This window comes from Epinephelus fuscoguttatus, linkage group LG22 (assembly GCF_011397635.1).
Source record: "Epinephelus fuscoguttatus linkage group LG22, E.fuscoguttatus.final_Chr_v1".
Classification (NCBI taxonomy): Eukaryota; Metazoa; Chordata; class Actinopteri; order Perciformes; family Serranidae; genus Epinephelus; species Epinephelus fuscoguttatus.
In genome coordinates, this window is record NC_064773.1 from 18,311,861 (window position 1) to 18,331,700 (window position 19,840).

The following is a 19,840-nucleotide window of genomic DNA, read 5'->3' on the forward strand; positions in this document are numbered from 1 at the left end:
AATTAAAAAACCTGTTTACTTCAGCCCTTCATTCAAATACCTTTCTGTTATGAAATCATGATTAGTCATATGTATAGCAGGAATACTGCATGCTGTGATCTGTATACATCCTACCACTGCTTGCTCAAGATCTTGAGGGGTTGAGGCAGTTGTCAAGTTAAAAAGTGATATCAGTGTTCACTCTCATCACCTCCTTGACTCTAGTCCAAACCCTAATAAAACCACAATTTCGTAAAAGCTAAGCTGGAACCAAATTTCAATCAGATCCTGAGAACTAACTCCAACATGAACTCCCAACACTTGACGCTGACTGTCTGACAGTATTGTTTTTACCAGACTTTTGTTCCTTTCAGTGAATCCTTTGAGCCAAAGTTGCTTTCAGTGCGAAGTGATGGGCTATTTGCGGTACCGAAATGACTCTGCTTGAGAAGCTTTTATACATTGGTCTCTGGAGACTGAGTCTGAACTGCAAATGATGCATACTTTGTATCATTCATGAAGCTGTCGAAAATGATAATGTAATCATTGCTTTGCTTTATACACAGCGTTGTGTGTGTTGCCAAAAATACCTGCTCTCGTGTAAAGAAATGATCTTTGACGATGAGCTCACTGAGTGTAATTCCCTCTGTACAAACCTACATAATGAGCTGTAGAACAGTTATGTTAATCGTGATGAACCGATTTTCCCCTGAAACTATTTGTTACTTTGTTAGTAGCAGTTTTGAAGAGTGACAGACGAGGATCCATCTTTCAGCCACAATTACAAATCAGAATCAGGGAGTCACACTCAGTGTAAAATAGTGAGCATTGGATTGATTGTTATGTTTACCATGGGGATCCTGTAGTGTCTCTGGCTGTTAGTTACTGCTCTCTCAAGGGTGCAAGCAGCGTTTTCCTTTCTTGGCAAGATGCTTCTTATGCATCATATAAGTCATTTTTATTACAAAGTGCAGAAAGTCTAAGGTGCAGAGCAAGCAACAATCTTTGATGCATATAACACAAGAGATACAGTAAGTCAGACATGGAGGTCAGTGCAGCATTTACAACAGTAACAGAAGAATCTCTACTGCAAACTGGAACTACACCCATACCACCTGAGTGCTGCTTGTCTAAAAATACTGAGTGAACCATCAAATATCTTTCATTCCACTCAGGTTCAAGTCCCCTTAGCAACCTGCATGCTTTGGTTCTCGCTAAGTGGCTTCCTATTGTTGACGCTGAAATTCAAGGCTGTAATGTCTCTGCAGGGATCACACAAGAAAATCTGAAGGTCTGAATTAACCTTGAACTCTCAACATCCATTTGGGGAACCATAAAATCTGAAGGCACTGTGTCTAGAGACGTGCCGCGTTGAGATGTATCCCTCTGTTTCTGTAAACACGATGTAAAGTTGTCTTTGTGTTCACCTAAATCACTGAGGATTATCTCCCAAAATATAAATATACACGTCACAACTATGCTCAGCAACACATTGAGTGTGTCAGTATCTTCTTTGTTGCATTCATGTCTTAAGATTGTTAAATCTGGAATAGGCAAATCCAAGCTTGTTGATTAACACCACTGCTGAGAAGTGTGTAGACAGACAAGCTGATTTTGTACAATTATAAACCAAGATAGGAAATAACATTTCTACACTCACATCCTGAGGCGAGAAAGGGTGTTTACGGGTCCTTAAAAAGTCTGAAAATGTCTTAAATTCTAAGAGAGAGATGAGGGGAATGACATTACATGATCAAGTAATGCTGGCAAAAAAAGAACGGATAAACAAATGCGTTAAGTTTGGCATGTACCCGGTCTGCCCTGTCGTCCAGGAAATCTGTGCCCACATTACTGTAGCTGTATACCAGGGGTGTCAAACTCATTTCAAGTGGGCCGGGCCACTGAAACCACTGCTTGATAACCTGTAGTATCAACCCCTTCAAATTTGTCTTTCATTCTGAAAACGTTCATCCATTGACCAACAACAATTATGTGCAACTTCAACAGTATGTCTTCCACATTCACTTAATCTTCTACTCACGGATATTACATGTGCCTTTTTTTCATAATTTTCCACTAAAGTGGAAGCTATTGAAGAAGCAGGTTAAGTCATCCCCTGCCTTACAGTCTCAAGTATTGTCAGTGCCACAGCAGCAGGGTTCCACCCATATTGTTTTAAGATAGAAGTCTGACATGGATTCTTTTCTATTGAAGGTGCTGGTTGACAATATTTTGCACAATGTTCAACATCTTTAAATATGACCACAGAAAGTGTTCATTGTTATTTCAGAGAGCTGTATTCTGGTTGGAGTGGAAAAGCCTCTAAGGCAGCATTTTACATTAAGTATGTATCCACTCCTGAAACCTCTCAGCCTTCACATGTGCATAGACATTAGGTGTTAAAAGTCATCTAGAGGGCCGGATTGGACCCTTTGGCGGGCCGGTTCTGGCTCCGGGCCGTATGTTTGACACCACTGCTGTATATGTTCAATCACTGTAATTTATATACTTTTTTAACTGTCTACATTTATTTAGTATTTCTGCTGCTGTTGTGATACAGGTGACATAAATAATAAAACACCAGTAGACTGAACACAACTATCAATGTTATAAAACACCTCTTAATTTAGGCTTAAAGGGGCAGTTCACCCCAAAATCAAAAAGACATGTTTGTCCTCTAAACTGTGCAGTGTAGGGCTGAAACGATTCTTTGAGTAACTCAAATAATTTGATGACTACAAAGCCTCGAGGCTTCGTTAAATCCAGTACAAATATACAGTGGGCTGTGTTTTGCATGGATGGTTGTTTCTGTTGCACAAAGCATTCATTACTTTCGTTGTTCACAGCCCACATAGCTGTAACGTGGCTGTAAAGCGTGGATTGCAAAACTATGGAGGAAAAGGGGCAAGAAAAAAGCGATAGACACCCCAAAGAAAACGACACTGTGTCAAGGGTGTGAGATTATCACAAGTTAAAATGAAAACAGTTCAGTGTGTATTGCAAAACAGAGTTAGCATACCACAATAGCACGTCCTCAATGCTACAACATCTAAGTAGAAAACATTCAGTGTATACATCGAATTTGCCCAACAGATCCGATGCAACAAGGTTACGTCAATGTCACGTTTAATTGCATTTAACCTAATCAGTGATTGCTTGCTGAGATTCCTAATGCATGTAAAGATTGTACGTACACTATGGCTATCAGTAGGTGTAAGGAACCCCTTGACCACAGTGAATGAGTCTACTCTTGCCAGTCACAGGAACTTATAAAGGCCAAGTAATAAATATCAATGAAAAAAGATTAATTATACTCTTAAGTCACAGAGTTATACTTTAGACATCTTGGTGCAGAGGGTTCCACCATGTTCAACTGAGCAAGAACAAATTTGTTGCTCATTTCTCTCATTTCAGAGACTTTTTATTTCATACCCTTTCAGTATTTCATACCCGATTACGTGATTGATTGCCAGAATAATCGATAGAATACTCGATTACTAAAAGGATCGATTGCTGCAGGCCTAGTGCAGTGCTATTTATCAGTCTAGATTTTTGTGTGAGTTGCCGAGTGCTGGAGATATCAGCCGTAGAGATGTCTGCCTTCTCACCAATATAATGGAACTAGATGGGACTCAGCTTGTGGTGCTCAAAGCTCCAAAAAATACATTTGAAGAACTCAGCAGCAATGTCTGTTTTCAGAAATCATGACCTGGTTACTCAAGATAATCCACAGACCTTGTTGTGAGCAGTTCCATGTGGGAACTATTTTCTTTCTGCTAGGGCTATACCCAAATATTTGGATATTCGAATATTCGTTTCTACGGGTAGGTATTCGTTAGGAAAATTTGGTATTCGATATTCGTTTTTTTATTTACATATTTTTTTGTATTTTTTTTAAAATTTATTTATTTATTTATTTATTTACATATTTTTTTTGGTGCTAAATGTCGTCTTTTTGTTGTTGGTAAATATAGGTTATCAATAAAAATCAAAACTTTTAAATTCCATTGTTAAAAATATGAAAATATAGTATCGCCTACCAACTGAACTTGTGCGCATGGCAGGCTTGAGCACATCCGTCTGAGGCTGAGGATCAATGCCAAGCTTTACCACTTTATCACTATTCCCTCTAACTTGTAGCTGTTTTTTCGTTATCTTCTGAATGTAATATGAATTATGGAACCATTTTTGTCAACGTTTGTTTCCCCCGTTTTGTACAATAAATTATTGTTTAAAGTTTCAACAAGTTTCTTTTGGAGTGTGTTTTGAAAACAGCCGCGGACTGTCACCTGCTCAACGCATCAGTACCTTCGGATGCCATGACAGTAATGGCCAATAATGTCAAAATATCATTTACAGACCGATTTAACAGACTATCACTGCTGCCCGACCCGCAGGTCCAACTTGTTTCAGTGGTTCCGATTTAATCAGAAGACAAATTAAACAGGATGACTAGCCAATGTGAAAATCAAAAGAAAGCATAGAATAATGTACTAAAGGAGACTGTTGTGCCATTACATTTTTTTGTGGTTTGAGAGCAAAGATCTGGTCGCCACTGTGCAAAACTCCGCAATACATTTAGGTCCAAAAAACCCCGGAGGAGTGCTTCGCAAGGAGTCTTTGAAAGGAGCTGAGCCTGGCGTAAAACCAGAGAAAGCAGGCAGCACGGCCGCAGCACGGCCACAGCACACACCCCTCCCCCCCGCCCGCCCGCCGTGAACGAATATTCAGATATTCGTTATAAATTCTGCTGAAGGTCCGAATGTTAAAAAATGGTATTCGGGACAGCCCTACTTTCTACCAAACTACACCCACTAAGCATATAACTGCACAAAAGGAAGGGTGCATCTACTAGTGACAGTGTGAGATGTAAATGTTAATGGCATCCTCCCCAGCTGAGCTGTAACGTTAGCTAGCTCAGTGGTGCTATTAGATGCCAGTCATGTCTATTTGATTTTGGGGTAAACTGGCCCTTTAATGTAGCCTTAAACTTAATATTTTGGAAGGTAAAGCATGAACTGATTTTCTTCCACTCAGCGCTAGCACGTTCTGAGCCAAGCGGTTCATCTTTGTGGCCTAAAGCACAACATCTTGTACTCAATACACAAGACTGGAACCAGGGACAGTGCATTGATGCGATCAACACCTTAAACTCACCTTTGAAAGTGTAAGAAGGTTAATAAAACAACAAGGAAAGTGAAAACAAGTGGAATTTGGAAGGGCTCATGTACAAGCACAGGAAAGCAGGTAACTCGATGGATCCATTAGAATAGATGCTAATGAAAACAAATCAGATGTCCCCGCAGATTGTGAGCCGAGCCGTCTTGGGACTGAATCCTGCCTGACTTCTTTCTCCGCTCTGCCTGCCTTCTGGTCAATAAAGGACGAACAGAATGACCGCTGACATTTCTTAAGTTTGTGTTGTAAACATCCACAGTAGCAGAAAGGATCTCTGTCTGACAAGAGAACACAAAGGAAACCATCTTTTTTTTTCACATATCAACAAGGAAAATAAACTGAATTTACATAACTGTCAGAGAGTAGAAAAGCGTGTTTGATATGTGCAAATATGATCCCGTCTTTACTGACACAAACTGGTTATTTAAAGAAGTGAAAGCTCATATGTGCCTTAGAATATCTACTTGTCTCCTCATTGAAATGAGCTAAATTTTCCCTGCTTGTCAGAGTAGGCTTAGTTTTCTTCTTCTTGTGTTGTCTGGGAAGAAATACATTTTCTCTTCCTTTGGATGTGTTCTGGGTTCATTTCATCCCTTGAATGATAACAGGTTTACAGCAACAGAAATAACACCCAGGGGAAATTAGGGGGCTGCGGTGGCTATCAGAGAGAAATTGAATGCGTGCGAGATTATTCTGATCCACTTCCTGCTGAAATGATGAGTGCCTTGAGTGGGGATCGCTGCCAATCAAAGCCATGCACATCAAAGCGCCGCGCTCCCGTCTAATTGGTCAACAAAGAGAAGAGAGGTATGCGCGATTCCATGCTCACAAATAGACATCCTGTCCAGCCACAGCGCTGCCTTTACACCACCAATTACCTGAGGCTGTGTATTGTCAGTGGGACTCCCGGTGATGAAACATGTGGGTTGGCCTCGACTTGTAATGTTGCTGAGTTGCCATAATTGATCTCCTTGGGTTTACTAGTGACGACTCGACAACACTTTTAATGAGGCGGGGGGAGACGAGTCGGGCTCACACCTCCAAAATAGCTGTTTCAATCCAATTACTCCCCCATTAACTTCTGTGACATTTTATCTGTGATGTTGCGCTGCGAGAAATTCCCTTCAAAACACCTCGCATGACAAGTTGAAGCGAACGTGGCAGGACACGCGTTTGTCCTGTGTCTCCTCTTGTGTCGGTGTAGCGGGGCACTCTGTTTTGGGTCGAGAGCTGAGGCTTCACACTATGAGTACATCAAAGCTGCCTCCGCAAATCCACTTGGTTCCTACAGAGTGAGTGAACAGATGAATGGAGACTTAACAAGCTTGTGGACAGAGAAGAGTAGTTTTTGTCTCGATGTGAAGGAGAACTTTGACCTTATTTCGAGCTGGGCCGCCATGACAGGACGGGGACAACTGAGTGAGCCAAAGGATATTCACATTACAAGCAAGTGTGGGATGAATATGATTGTTTTTGGACACAGAAATCTGATTTTTTTTTTCCAATCAGAATGGGACACTTTTATACATGGTCCTAAATCTGATGCATATCCTATCACTAGGTAAGAACGGTCATATCAATATCGATCGACAGACTTCATCTCATTCAAAACTCTGCAACTTGGCTATTAACCAGAACCAAGAGGAGAGAGAACATCAGGCCCGTCTGAGCTGCTCTGCACTGACTTCCTGTTACATTTCCAATTGATTTCAAGCTCGTTCTCCTTGTATACAAAGCCCTAAATGGGCTGGGACTGAGCTACATTGCTAACTCCCTTGTAAACTATTTGCCTCCAAGAACACTGCGATCATCTGCTGCTGGTTTATTGGAGGTTCCTAGCAACAGCTGGAAGAAGATCGGGATGCGGCCTTTGTCAATTACGCCCCAAAACTATGGAACACACTACCCATAGATATCAGAGAAGCCAGATCAATACATGATTTTTAAATTCTGGCCTTTAAAATCACTCTGACTTTCCTGATACAGGTCTGAAACACTTTCTTTTTACACTTCACACTGCTGCAACTCTTTTAAAATGTTGGATCTTACTTGATTTTATGATTTATAGTTTACATTTCTATGACTATGAATCAGTTCTGTTGTGCGTTCATTCTGTTTTCATGTGAAGCGCTCAGTGCCTACAATGCAGTTATTGTAAACCACTTTGTGCTGCATTTCTTGTATGAAGGGTGCTAAATAAATAAAGTTTATTTATGATCATTTCTGGGAGGAAAAAGAAAAGGGTATGGAAAAATATCTGTGTTTCAAAACTATTCTGTTTTCTAAAATGTGAAATTCAGAATTTCTAAAAATAAATGGATCATACATACAGAGTTTTTTTTATTTTTTTTTTATGCCAGCATAGCCAAAATGTTTTCCACTGTGTGAGAGAGTGTGGGCCAGATTGAGCTTGATGGTGTTGAAAGCAAGGCAAGAAGTATAGCATGTGACTGAAGGCACACTCCTACACAGAGCTGCCTGTACCCCTGCATGTCACAGCCTGCAAACAGCTCCACCCCAAGTGCCTTATAACTGTACTGAATCTGGACACATATACATGGCATCACAACCACCCAAATATTAAGTTTGTGTGAGCATTTATGGGTTATGTGGTGATGCAGTCTTCTCCATAGAAAAACCGTATCTTTAAGGCTGCGTTCATCATCACCTCCATGGACACATTGGACAAACTTGTTTATGAAAGGCTATAAGATTGATTCAGTATGTTAAGGATTTGACAGTGGAAGGTTGTACAACTTTCTGCGTAGGTGTGTCGACTGAACGGCTGGCTATTTGTACTCCGATGTTAAATATGGTCGGAAAAAACCCTACAAGAAGTCTGGAAATTGAGTCTAGAAAAGTATGGAATTTTAAAATGGAATATGTGCATACGTCTATGGTCTTTCACTGAGCAGCAGCACCTCAACATAGCGTCAGAGCGGTCTGTTGAAACTACAGAAGGCTGCTGTAGCCGTACTGCTGCGGCAGTAGGTTGCCCCGGTCACCAGCCAGTTGAACCCAGCTGCCAGACATTTTCTACAGGGACATCTTGCCTGCATGTGTCAGTGCTGTCGTGAGGCGCCCACACAGATATTGGAATGTAGCCCTGGTCATCCTAAAGTTTTAGATAAACTGTTCCTCCCTGAAACTCTCCACACCACAGCCCCACCATTCCTGACTTCTCTCCTGCACCCACACTTCTTTCTCCACAGACTACCAGAAATAGTTGCTCATAAAACCATGGCTTTTGCATCCCTTCATCTTCTCACCCTCTTGCCATTGTTCCAGTGCTCACTATTGTTCATAAGATCAGTGGTTCGACCCCCAGCTCCTTCAGTCCGCATGTCAAAGTATCCTCGGGCAAGACACTCAACCCCAAATTGCTCCCGGTGGCTGTTCCATCGGTGTGTGAGTGCAGGCTTATGGTTACTGAGTAGCAGGTGGCACCATGTATGGTAGCCTCGGCCACCAGTGTGCCAATGTGTGTTTGAATGGGTGAATGTGACATGTAGTGTAAGAGCGCTTTGAGTGACTGGAAGACTAGAAATGTGCTTTACAAGTGCAATACAGTCCATTTACCATTTTTTTCCATAATCCAGAAGCCTCAATTCTCTGAAAAATATCCGATTGAACCGAAAGTTCATTTGTACGACAACCTGTTGTCCTGAAAACAAATGCACATTGCAGAAAATAGCTGCATACTCTCCCAAAGCGAGGCACTTGGGTAATTGTTACGCAGAATGATGAAGGTCCGAAGACAGAATTCTGCAAAACAATTAGTCATGTGTCATCGGAGAATTGGCCCTGTGGAACAATGGGCAGTCGCCTCTGCAACATATGATGATTGGTATCCGACCTCGGCAGCAAATCGTTCGGGAGATGAGCTTGGCACCACTGTCATTTATTTTTTCCGTCTCACAAATGTGAGGTTTGTTGCTGTTCTAATGTGCACATGTGTGACGTTATTGGTTGTATGTGAAGCATTTCAGGATAAAGATGTGTTCACACTGTGGTCACTTTGGGTCATTTCAAATATGAATGTGAACAGTCTAGGCAGGAAGATCAGATCCAGGGAAAAAACTGGTATTGAGCTCTGTAATGTGAACATAGCCAAACTGTCTTTACCTTAATTAGCTTTTCTTTATTTTAAGACTGGAGCAACGGTCTCACTTTTTGAACCCTTTGCAGAATGATATGACAGGGTAAGAAACACAGCCTGCAGCTGAACTTTTAGCGGTCTTTGGCTGTCGTCAGAGTTGTGCTACTTTCTTGTTTTTCTTCTTCTATGAACAGCAGTTCACCTGGTATGATTCCTGCTACTCAAAGTCTCCCAGCTCTTTCTTTCTAGCTACTGGAATAAACATCTCAAAGGGGAACTCCGATTTTACACATCAGTTTCAGTTTACTCATCATAAAGAGTATGACTCAGCCTGTGAAAACAGTTGTTTGTCTTCTCTGGCTCTGGAGAAGCTTTGTGAAAAAAGAAAGTAACCCCTGATGATGTCATGAGAGATATCTCAGGCTGGGCTTGGAGAATATATTTTTGATGGTAAAGTAAGCTTGTGTTAAAAACTGCATGTGGAGTTTGACAGACGTAGGCATTTACCAGACAGGAAAACATATTACTATGACGCACACTGTGACGACATGGTGTGTGCTGCCGTAGCGAGCTGAATTTCATTGCTTGCTAATCACAAAAAAAGCTCTATGTATCACTCTTTTTATGAAGTGATGGAGAGTACAGTGTGTCTGTGTCCTGGTGGCACACATAATACAAACTCTGTGGAAACAAATTTCCCCTTTGGGGACAACAGAGAAGCGAAGTCCTGTCCACTGTCCACCATGGCATCTTATTTTAAAAAATATACACGGTAATCAGGGGCAAAGGGCAAATACGTTTGTGTCTCAGTTTGAGTTGTGCCATGAATTACACACATGATGTTTGTCATGAGCTATATTCCACCCACAAATGTAACACAGTCTTACTTGATGTGTTTTAGGGGCAGTTTACATGCTGTGTTTTCTGCGCCCTCAGTGCCTATTTTTTAGGGCGGGATGGCTGCATTCTGAGGTGAACGGAGTTTAACTTTTGGAACGCAGCAGCGCACACCACATGTCATGTGACAAGGAACAACCAATCACAGCCGACAGATACCTTTACCTTCTTCAGTAAATATCAGTCTGTGGTAAATATGGAAAAGATGATCATTTTGGTACAGAGCTGCCAGAGCTTTACATCTGTCCCACGGACGATAGGCCTACACACAAACAGTGCCTGGAAGAAGATCAGCTCTGCACTCAGGATTTCAGGCAAACAGGCTATGATGCAGTGCTTGTTAAGGGTGCTTAGCAACCTCAGATGCAACCTTCTGCTGCCCTCTTGAAACCTGGCTCAAAAAAGGCACAAATGCAGCACCCAGTGCCTGACCTTGCGTTTTTTTAGGCGGGTAAAGACACGGCATGTGTATTGCTTTGGTACACCAGCAGCAGCCTCTGAGGTGAACAAATGAAGCCAGTAAAGATGTGCCAAAGGCTGGCTCCAAAACAGAGTCAATCCCCATCAACCTCCAGGTTAAAATGCCCAACTTTACAGCAGAAATAAACATGTTTACAGCCTGGTACAAAAGCTAATTTCAACATTCATGACAACTGTTCAATGGGTGAATTTTTATATAACTCACCCTTAAAGTTATGCATGATTCAGATCCAGCCCTCACTCCCCAACGGCTCCACCCTCTCATCCAAAAATGGACACTTTCTTGCTCCCAAAAACAAACAAGATAACAATGGCTGAAATACCAAACTCAAGGCTTCAAAACGGAAGTCCAGAAACCAATGGGTGACATCACGGTAGCTACGTTCATTATCATACACAGTTTATGGTTTTATACAGCGACTTCTGGTCTTTTTTTCAGCAGGGAAGCAAAAGAATGAGGAACACCCGTTACTCCAAACACAGAGGCATCATAGCTTCAGCGAGAGAATAAGTTATGATCTCTCTCATCTCTCAACAGTCTCATGACAAACTGCAACTCTTTTGACTTGGAAAATTCTCTTTTAAACTGACAAACATCATGTATGTGTAACTATTTTTTATTTATTTTTCAAAATGAGGTCCCATGGTGGTCTGACAGCAGGGGAGGGACTTTGCCTCTATCTGTTGAAATGCATTATGGGAAATGTGGGATGCAAGATTTTAGAGTTTGACTCACATTAGGGAGTAAGTTTGGCATATCTCAGGCTCTGCTGCATCAGTTTTTGACCATCAACTTCTCATATTTCTATTGTGATGTGGTTCCCCTAATAACAAAACTGAAGTGTAGTACTAAATCACTGGAACACCTCTTTAAAAACTATTGTTTTTAAGATTGCATTGAGGGAAAGGTTCTAATTTCAGTGTCTGCTTGCTCCCTACTTTGGGTTACATGCATCTGATAAAAATGACATAATGGATAAGACTGGCATTATCAAAGTACCAAAACCAGCAATTCATTAGTCTCTTAATACTTAATGACCTCCCTGCCCTGACTGTGGTGCTTATCTCCAAACCCTCTCATTATAAATCTTTGAAACAGGTCACAAGTATATGTTTTCAGTTTTTTAATCCCAGTAATTTACTCAAACAGCTGGGCGTTGTAGTTTTTAGCAAGTGTTACTCAAACAAGACTAAGTCGTGAATTGTTGGGGACTATTTTCAGTTGCACATTAATACGTTTGGTGCTTTAGTGAGTATTTCCAGCAGCAGACCAGTGTGTGCGATTGCTTCACAATAAATTAGTTTGCGTTTTTCATAGTAATAAAAGAACATGTCACCCAGCAGTGCAACAGTGTAGCTTATTAATGTGTTTTTCATAGTCTTCATAAAGGTCTGTAGCACAGAGAAATAAGATATATCAGGCCGTGGCCACACAGACAGCACTTGTTGGTCTTTTGTGTGTTGGCATTACTAAAAATACAGAATACCATCAGCTTTATCCTTCCCTCTGCCAGCACATAAACCAAGCTGCAATATAAGTATGCAATAAGGCAGTTGGATCAAGGTAGTCTGTCAGACGATATGCTAATAATGCTCCTCAACCGACAAGTTGTTACAACAGCTTTGGAAACTTCTCAAGTGGTATCATGGAGATATTTACGTTCTGATGCCTCAAGATGATGTGGGAGTTAGCACAAATTGCGCAAAGACAGAAGCAGGTGGTGGAAGTTTTAACCTTTTGTAAGGCTGGCTCACTGGAATGTGCGTTTGCTCCCATAAGAGAAAAGTGCTTAAGTATTTATACACAGAGAAAGTCCAATACTTCAGAAGTTAGAGCAATGCAGTCGGCACGAAAGAGTAAGATAAAAGAGAAAGTGTAGATTCAGTTTTAACCACTTCCACTCAACTAGGATGCCGGCGTCCTTGGCTGAGTTAAAAAGAGTTACCGGTGAAACCCTAAGGAACCCATTGGTACCAAACGTATCATGCTAGCTTGTTGGGAAGGGGTTAAAGAAAGCTCCAAATTTAGGCAGAATTTTGGCGAGGAAAAACTGGCATGGCCATTTTCACAGGGGTCCCTCAACCTCTCATCTCAATCTGAATGAAAATGGATTCTATGGGTACCCATGACTGCCTCCTTTCCAGACATGCACACTTTATGCTAGTTCCTTAAAGTTTGGGGCAACAACCTGCAGCTTTTTGCAGGTTGTGTAAATGCAGGGCTCGACGTGCGAGCGTTTCACTCGCATTTGAGACTAAAAATAGGTGTGTGCGAACTGTAAAAAATATTTAGGGGCGCATGTGCGCATAAAAAATCAGCCGAAGCAGCCTATATTTTTGTCAGTAAAAAAATATGATAATCTAACCGCAAATATTGGAGGACCTCCAGCTGCCTTCCCTTACCGTTCATTTCCACGTCAAGTTAGTGGAGTGGGCGCTGGGACGCCCCTATTATCACGGCGGTTGTGGGTTGAACGGGGGTCACAGACAGGAATACGGCGGAGGATCATAGCGCGTAAGATAATGGCTTACCGGCGACAGAGAAGTCCGACTCCAGGTCCAGTAATTTCCTCTTTCGTTGGTGTCATGACTGCCCAGTAGTACCTGGACAACCGAGCCGTGGCGGCACACAGGTATGTGGCGTGTCAGAGGGGAAATGAGCCGTTCACTTCTCTCTTTGTGGCAGCCATCTAACGGTCCACAAACCTCACCACACTTTAGGGACTGTTCTTTACTTATGAAGGGACTGTCAGGGGAGGAGGGTGGCTGGTTGACTTTTATTTTATTTATTTATTTATTTTATTTTGATCCCCCTTTTTGTTAATCACTTATTGATGCAGTTAGGGACCGGCCAGGCTGTCAGCTGGGTGGGAATAAGTCAAAGTGTGGCGGAGAAGAGGGACCGGGAAAAGCGGCGGACCTCCGGGGAAGCCTGCTCCGTTCTCCCCACAGTTAGGGACCATTCGCCATGGTACCACTGCTGGGCAGGGTGGAAATAAGTCCTGCAGAGTTTGAGAGGACCTGGAGAATGTTTTAGGATAGTAATAACATATAAGATAATCATATTGCAAAGATAATATATATAAGACAATAACATTAAAAACAAAATTAAATTGCAATACTTTTTCAAAACTTGATGATTTTACCTTTCTGTACATTTTGTATACAAATTCATTAAATAATTTTGCTTGTAAATGTCTATTTGCATCACGTTTATTACGGAAAACACATTATTTGATCAATTTACATTGTGCCCCTAAAGTTCTTTGTGCGCTCCTTACTTTTTCAACTTAGGAGCACATGTGCTCCTTGGGAAAAAAGTTAGCGTCAAGCCCTGAAATGTATTATTTTCACCCATTGTATTTGAATATTTCTGCACACTGGGTCCCGAAACAGTATTTGATTTGCATAAATTAGGTATGACTGGAAAACTGAGATTCTTGTGGATTCAATGAACCCAATTTTATTCATGTGTGATGATGTTAGTTCCCACAGTAGCCATTTCATTGTAAGGAGACCTTTTTTTTATTTGACCTCACTGTATAAAATGACCTATTGTCACCTCAAGGATAATCACAGCCCCATGAAACTTTATAGCTACAAACTAGAGACCTGAAGCATTCAGAGGATGTATGGCTTTATTCCTGTGTGTATTGATAATTATGGGGCTTTCACACCACCTCACAGTAAAGTGGGACTTAACCGTCTGCGTAAAATTGACGCTGTACCTACATCATAGGCTCTGCGTCGATGTAGAACCTACGCAGTACCCCACGCTGTAGCCTGATGTGCACCAATGTAACGACACGTCACTGCGACGCAGACCTCCTGTCTGTTTTTGTAAGCTGATACCAAATTAACCTTTTATTTACTTTAATGTCACAGATAAGAAACAATAAATTGTGTAGATAATAAAGCCTCCACAAAAATAGCATTTTAAGTCTTGTGTGGGATTTATCCTGGCTTCATATGAGTATAGCAAATCTTTGCTTGTCGCTAGGCTAGTTCATACAGTGTAAAATGCCATAAGCTTGTGCTAATAATGTTAGCATGTTATATTTGTTTGGAAAACGTGTTTAGTATAAGACAGTTGTTTTGTCAGTGAACCTTGTGAGCTGTAATGGAGCTGAATTTTATAATGTTACCTTTGTTAAATGTTGCTGTTGTCCCTGGCTTCATGTAAGTAGAGGAAAAGTCTGCTAGCCACTAGGCTAATTTATACAATGTAAATTGCCCTAGGCTTGTGCTAATAACGTTAGCATGTTGTATTTGTGGGGAGTTATATTGAAGATGAGTTGTGTACTTGTGTTTGAAATTGTCTCCACTAAGCCATGTTTAAAGTGTGTTTTGAATCAACTAAACTTCACAGCACTTCACAGAAACCCCGCCACTGACTGGTGTTTTGGAGGTGAAACTGCAGAGTGACACAGGCACACCATAAGTATAAATGCTCACGACAGCGTAGACCACATGCGTAGGCTAGGGTGTAGGGTCTGCATAGGGCTGACGCACAAGTATAAATCCTGCTTAACTCGCCACCTTTACTGATTTCAGTGAGGGGAAGTGGTTTCAAACATGGCGGTAGGGGTATGAAGTGGTTGCTGTCTACATGAACATGCACATGTTGAACTTTTGGCGGTTGATGCCTGGATTTGGCTGATCAAATAGCGAGCATGGTGGAAGCAGAAAGTAGAAAAGATGGAGGTGGAGATGATAATGTTGATGTCTGAATACCCTCAATAACGGCACTTGCAACTTTTAAGGACAACCAGAAGAAGAACTAGGCCTGGGATCACATTTCCACCAAGCTTCAGATGACTGGTAAATTGTCCAAATGGGTAGAAATCTCTGGTACTTTCAGGGATTCCCATTGTCTTGCTACAGAATGCAGCGACAAGCTAGCCTGCACTTCTGCCAGTGTTCATCAAAGCACCTGCCTGTCATCACTGCCATGGACAGCAGCAGCGGCCGCTTTTGAAAACGCTTTGCTTTCTGCTTGAACGCTCTTGCAGGTAGGTGGTTGTCAGGGCAGTTAGCGCACAGCGGTGTGAAAGCAGCTTAAGGGGGTTTCTCAGCAGTTTCCACAACAGAAGTGCTTGCCATCCAATCACCAAAAAATGCAGTTCTTAAATCGGTTAATGCAACGATGGAAATAGCATCTGATCAACGTATGCTCAGTAGAATAAATGGTGATCAGGAGAAGGAAGGTTCTTCTTGGGACTGGTTATGGACTAATATCAAAATGGAAGATAAGCCTACACGTGTTTTAATGTGGTATTTAAGATTAATTTTTGACCATTTTTATCAACTCTCAAGTGTTTAAAAACGTTTCAAAATCCTTTAATTTAGTAGCAACACACAGCTCATGAGATATAATTGAGCATTAATGTTCTAATCCCCGATACACTCTGAACTTTTAGAGTTTTGATAGGCGCCTAAACAAAACACACTGTTTATTACAGAGTTATGATAAGAAAACTTGACACACTGTGCTGAGCAGCATCTCAAATAAATTTTCAGCTTTCAGATGATGTGACTAATATTGATGATGTGCTAGCTCCCACTAAAGATCCCCTGTCCCCCCTAAAACAGACAGAAATGGGTGTACAGTAGGGAGGTGTGGAGTAGAGGAGGTTAATGTGCTCACCTGTAGCTCCTTCTGTTGGTACGGTCATCTCCCAGACACTGATCACAAGCACCATTACAAGTAGAGCCCCTTTACATCCGATCGGCGTGTATCGCTCACTCATCCTGGGAAAAAGAAAAACGAGTAACCGTGAGTAGGTCATTTATTACAGCTGTAGTTTCAACATATAATGTTCTTACCTTCAGAACAGAATCATACAAGAACTATGTTTAACTAGAACAGGAAGAGGGTGTTGCTCACAGTTTAACTCCGCAATCGCTCAGCTCGTCTGAATGCGTATTTGCCTTTATCGAGAAGAGATGCGGGCCTTTATCCTTCCTCTTGCTTTTCAAAAACAAACTACAGCTGTGAATGTGCCCTAGATCACTGTCTCCAAATCCTCTCTTTCTTCCCCCCTGCACCTCCTCCCCTCTCTCCTCCAACACAAGGCTCTTACACCGGGAACATGAACAGAAGGTGAAGACCCTCTGCTGCCCCAACAGGCTTCAATAAGCCTCTCTCGGCTCTGTGGCAGAGCGGAAGAGAGAGCGAGCAGGCCGCAGTGGCTAATCCACCCCTCCACAGTACCCTTTCCTCTGTATCCCTCTCCCTAATGAAGTGTGGTGGAGCTGAGGCCACACTGCATACACCATCTGGCACAGTGTGTTATCATTGACAGACAACGATCAGATTTCAAATGGGGATGCAGGAGCGGTACGGTAATTACTGGAAGAGGCATGGTATCGTATGGCGTGAACGTACAATGTTACAAGATGCGTTTACACCTTATTTACCGCCTCTTATCTGCCTGCCTCATTGACGTATAGATTGGATAAACCTCGTTGGGGATCTCAGATTATTTGTGTAATTAAGTTTATTTTGGCAAGGCAAACATGACCTTTTGTCCAGATTTTCACAGCGGCACACAGGAATTAGAATCGAGCGATGTGTCAAAATAGCACAGACAGGACTCGCATGTCTAAAATTAAAAATAAGATGTCTATCACCAAGAAATGTGGGCAATGACAACAGAAACACAAGGGAAACAACTTTTTCTACTGACTATATGCACATACAAAGACACCATGCGAACAATTCATCTTGTTGTTGTTTTTTTTAATCCTGTAAAATCCACCTGGACTCACCTAAAACACCTATCCAAGGCATATCCAAAGTAAATTGAAAGATGCCTCAGTTACATTTTAAGTACATGTACATGCATGGTCTTAACTGAAAGGTAACACTTCAAAGACTGTTAGAATCACTTTAAGTGCCTCTGTCATTAAGTTATATAAGTTTTAACACACTGAAATGTAAGAGTTTTTTTAATCTTCGCCTGAATGTTTTTATGAAAAATGATGCTGCATAACTAGGACTTTTTAGCTGGAAAACACAATGGGACCATAGCATGAACCCTCACATTGTCAGAATTCAAAGTAGATAACAAGATTACAGAAAGTGAAAGTTTTACACGTTTTTCTAAAGTTTTGTCCAGGAGCTTTTCAAAAAAAGTGGGGTAGATTAATGTACTGTAAGACAGAAATGTCTATTTAGGAGTTTAATTTATTTACTGTATTCAACAAAACCTAAACTGAAAAGAAAGACAAAAGAGGAGCCATTTGGTTATGATTTACGTACATTTATAGCAGTCTATGATGGCAATAATGACCTAAAAAGTCCTCTAGAGGTGAGGAGGGTCATTGACTACAAGACCCATTAGCCATCGGGCCAATTGCTGGCTATTGATTGGCTCTGAGACCCCAGTAGGAAAGGGAGGCACTCCCTTCAACACAGACCCTTGTTACCTATTGAATCTGAGACTGTCAGTGTGGATGCTCCAATTGGCTCAGGTGAAGTGTCAATTAAAAGGTCAGCGTTTAGCCACTATTTTGACACCAAGCTATCAGCAATATCTACATGCCTTCTGGAGATATTGTGGACAGTATGTGGAGAAATATGAATGTTTGAAATAATGCAGCAGCAGTTCATGGAGGATTATAGATGTAATAATGTGTTAGGAATAAAAATAGTGCACTGGATAAAGATCGTCTGGACCTTTGGTTGCATGAGCAGGGTTTTTGTTGACATATCGATCTGTGAATTATCATAGCTCCTCAAAAATGAGTTATAACTTTGTTTTTTGTCTGACAGAAGAGTTTATTGAACCCGCTGTGGTGGTTGTATTTTGAAATGGTCTTCAACGATCGAACTGCTAGGGGCATTGCTTTTGAACAATAGGTCATATGAGTAAACCACTTAATCATCTCAAATACAGTAGTTGTTTACATATCATAAAAAATCTTATGAGGACCCGCAAAAGGGGGACATTAGATTGATTTAAATGATTTGAGAAAATACCAGGTTAAGACAGACATACACAGATTTTTTGCTGGACGTGCTCGGGTATCTGAAGCATGAAATGTAGTTGTGAATGTTTTTAGGCCTCTGCACCAGCCACAGCCATGGCCAGGGGCGTTATGTTTTTGGGTTATCTATACATATGTATGTATGTCCCAGTCTTGGGCAAGAACGTTACAGCATTATTATTACTTTTCTCGGTAATGGGTAGTGTAACACATTACTGACACATTTTCAGTAATATTATTATAGTTACCCTGAAAACAAATAACTCGTCACAACATTACTTTTGTTGTCAACCCCCTACAAATTTGAAATCCAAAAATCACTTAATCACACTTACTTTTTGTAATTGCTGCACACACGCATCGCAAAGCAGCAAGCTAGCATGGAAGATGGAAATGCTCACTTTATTTAGATTTTTCAGGGGGAAAGATACAAGAAAATGTAAATTGTACGCAGGAGGTGGTACAAAGACTCTTTTCCACTCTGAAAAACACAGCCTCAAACTTCCTAAAACACCTACTACAACAGCACATTAATGTGAAGCTCGGTGAAATACACCCCACCAAAGATGAGCCCTGCTCGCCATGGACGATGGCTGTGGCCCTACACTGTCTAAACAACTAAAACTGGATTTAAATCCAGACAACTGCAGCTACAAGGAACTTATGTAGCCTGTGGCTGTATATGTGGTGGATAAAATGCTGTCTTTCTCTACAATTGACTCTCCATCAAGGCAGAAGGCCATTTAAATGGTCTATAGTGCAAGGTCGAAAGTGCATTGTTTGTGCATTTAGGACATGTCACCTTTGCTAGTTAAAAAGCATCTGGAAAAACAAGGTGCAAGAAGCAAAGGGGCTGTGTTTAGTTCTTCAATTAACTGAACTTTTAGCCTCTGAAATAATCAGTGAAGTTACACTGCTCTTGATCCATAAAGGTGCACAGCATCTCTCTTAAAGGGGAGTCAGACAGCAGCTCTGCTCTGCTCTCTGCTATGTTCACACTTTATAGAATGTAATTAATATTATGCTCATAACAATGCATGTTTTCACCCAACTGCAACCCATCCACTGATAAGTGGAGTAATTTACTCTTTAAATAGCAGGAAAATACTGCGCCATTCCAACTTTAGACCAGGTTTTACCAGTAAATTTAGCAATCACTTTCCGCTAACTTGAAATAACAATATGCGCCTGACTACATCACATTTTAAGAACTCC

General features: G+C 41.3%; 1 protein-coding gene across 1 annotated transcript in view; it reads right to left on the reverse strand.

Annotated features, from left to right (window-relative positions):
* The window catches only part of LOC125882582 (chemokine-like protein TAFA-2), a 116,118-nt gene that overhangs the window by 31,286 nt on the left and 64,992 nt on the right, over window positions 1-19,840 (reverse strand). The window contains exon 2 of the mRNA XM_049566370.1: window positions 16,281-16,384. Within this exon, the coding sequence (XP_049422327.1) occupies window positions 16,281-16,383 (103 nt within the window). The 5' untranslated portion in view covers window position 16,384. The remainder of the gene's footprint in view (window positions 1-16,280; window positions 16,385-19,840) is intronic.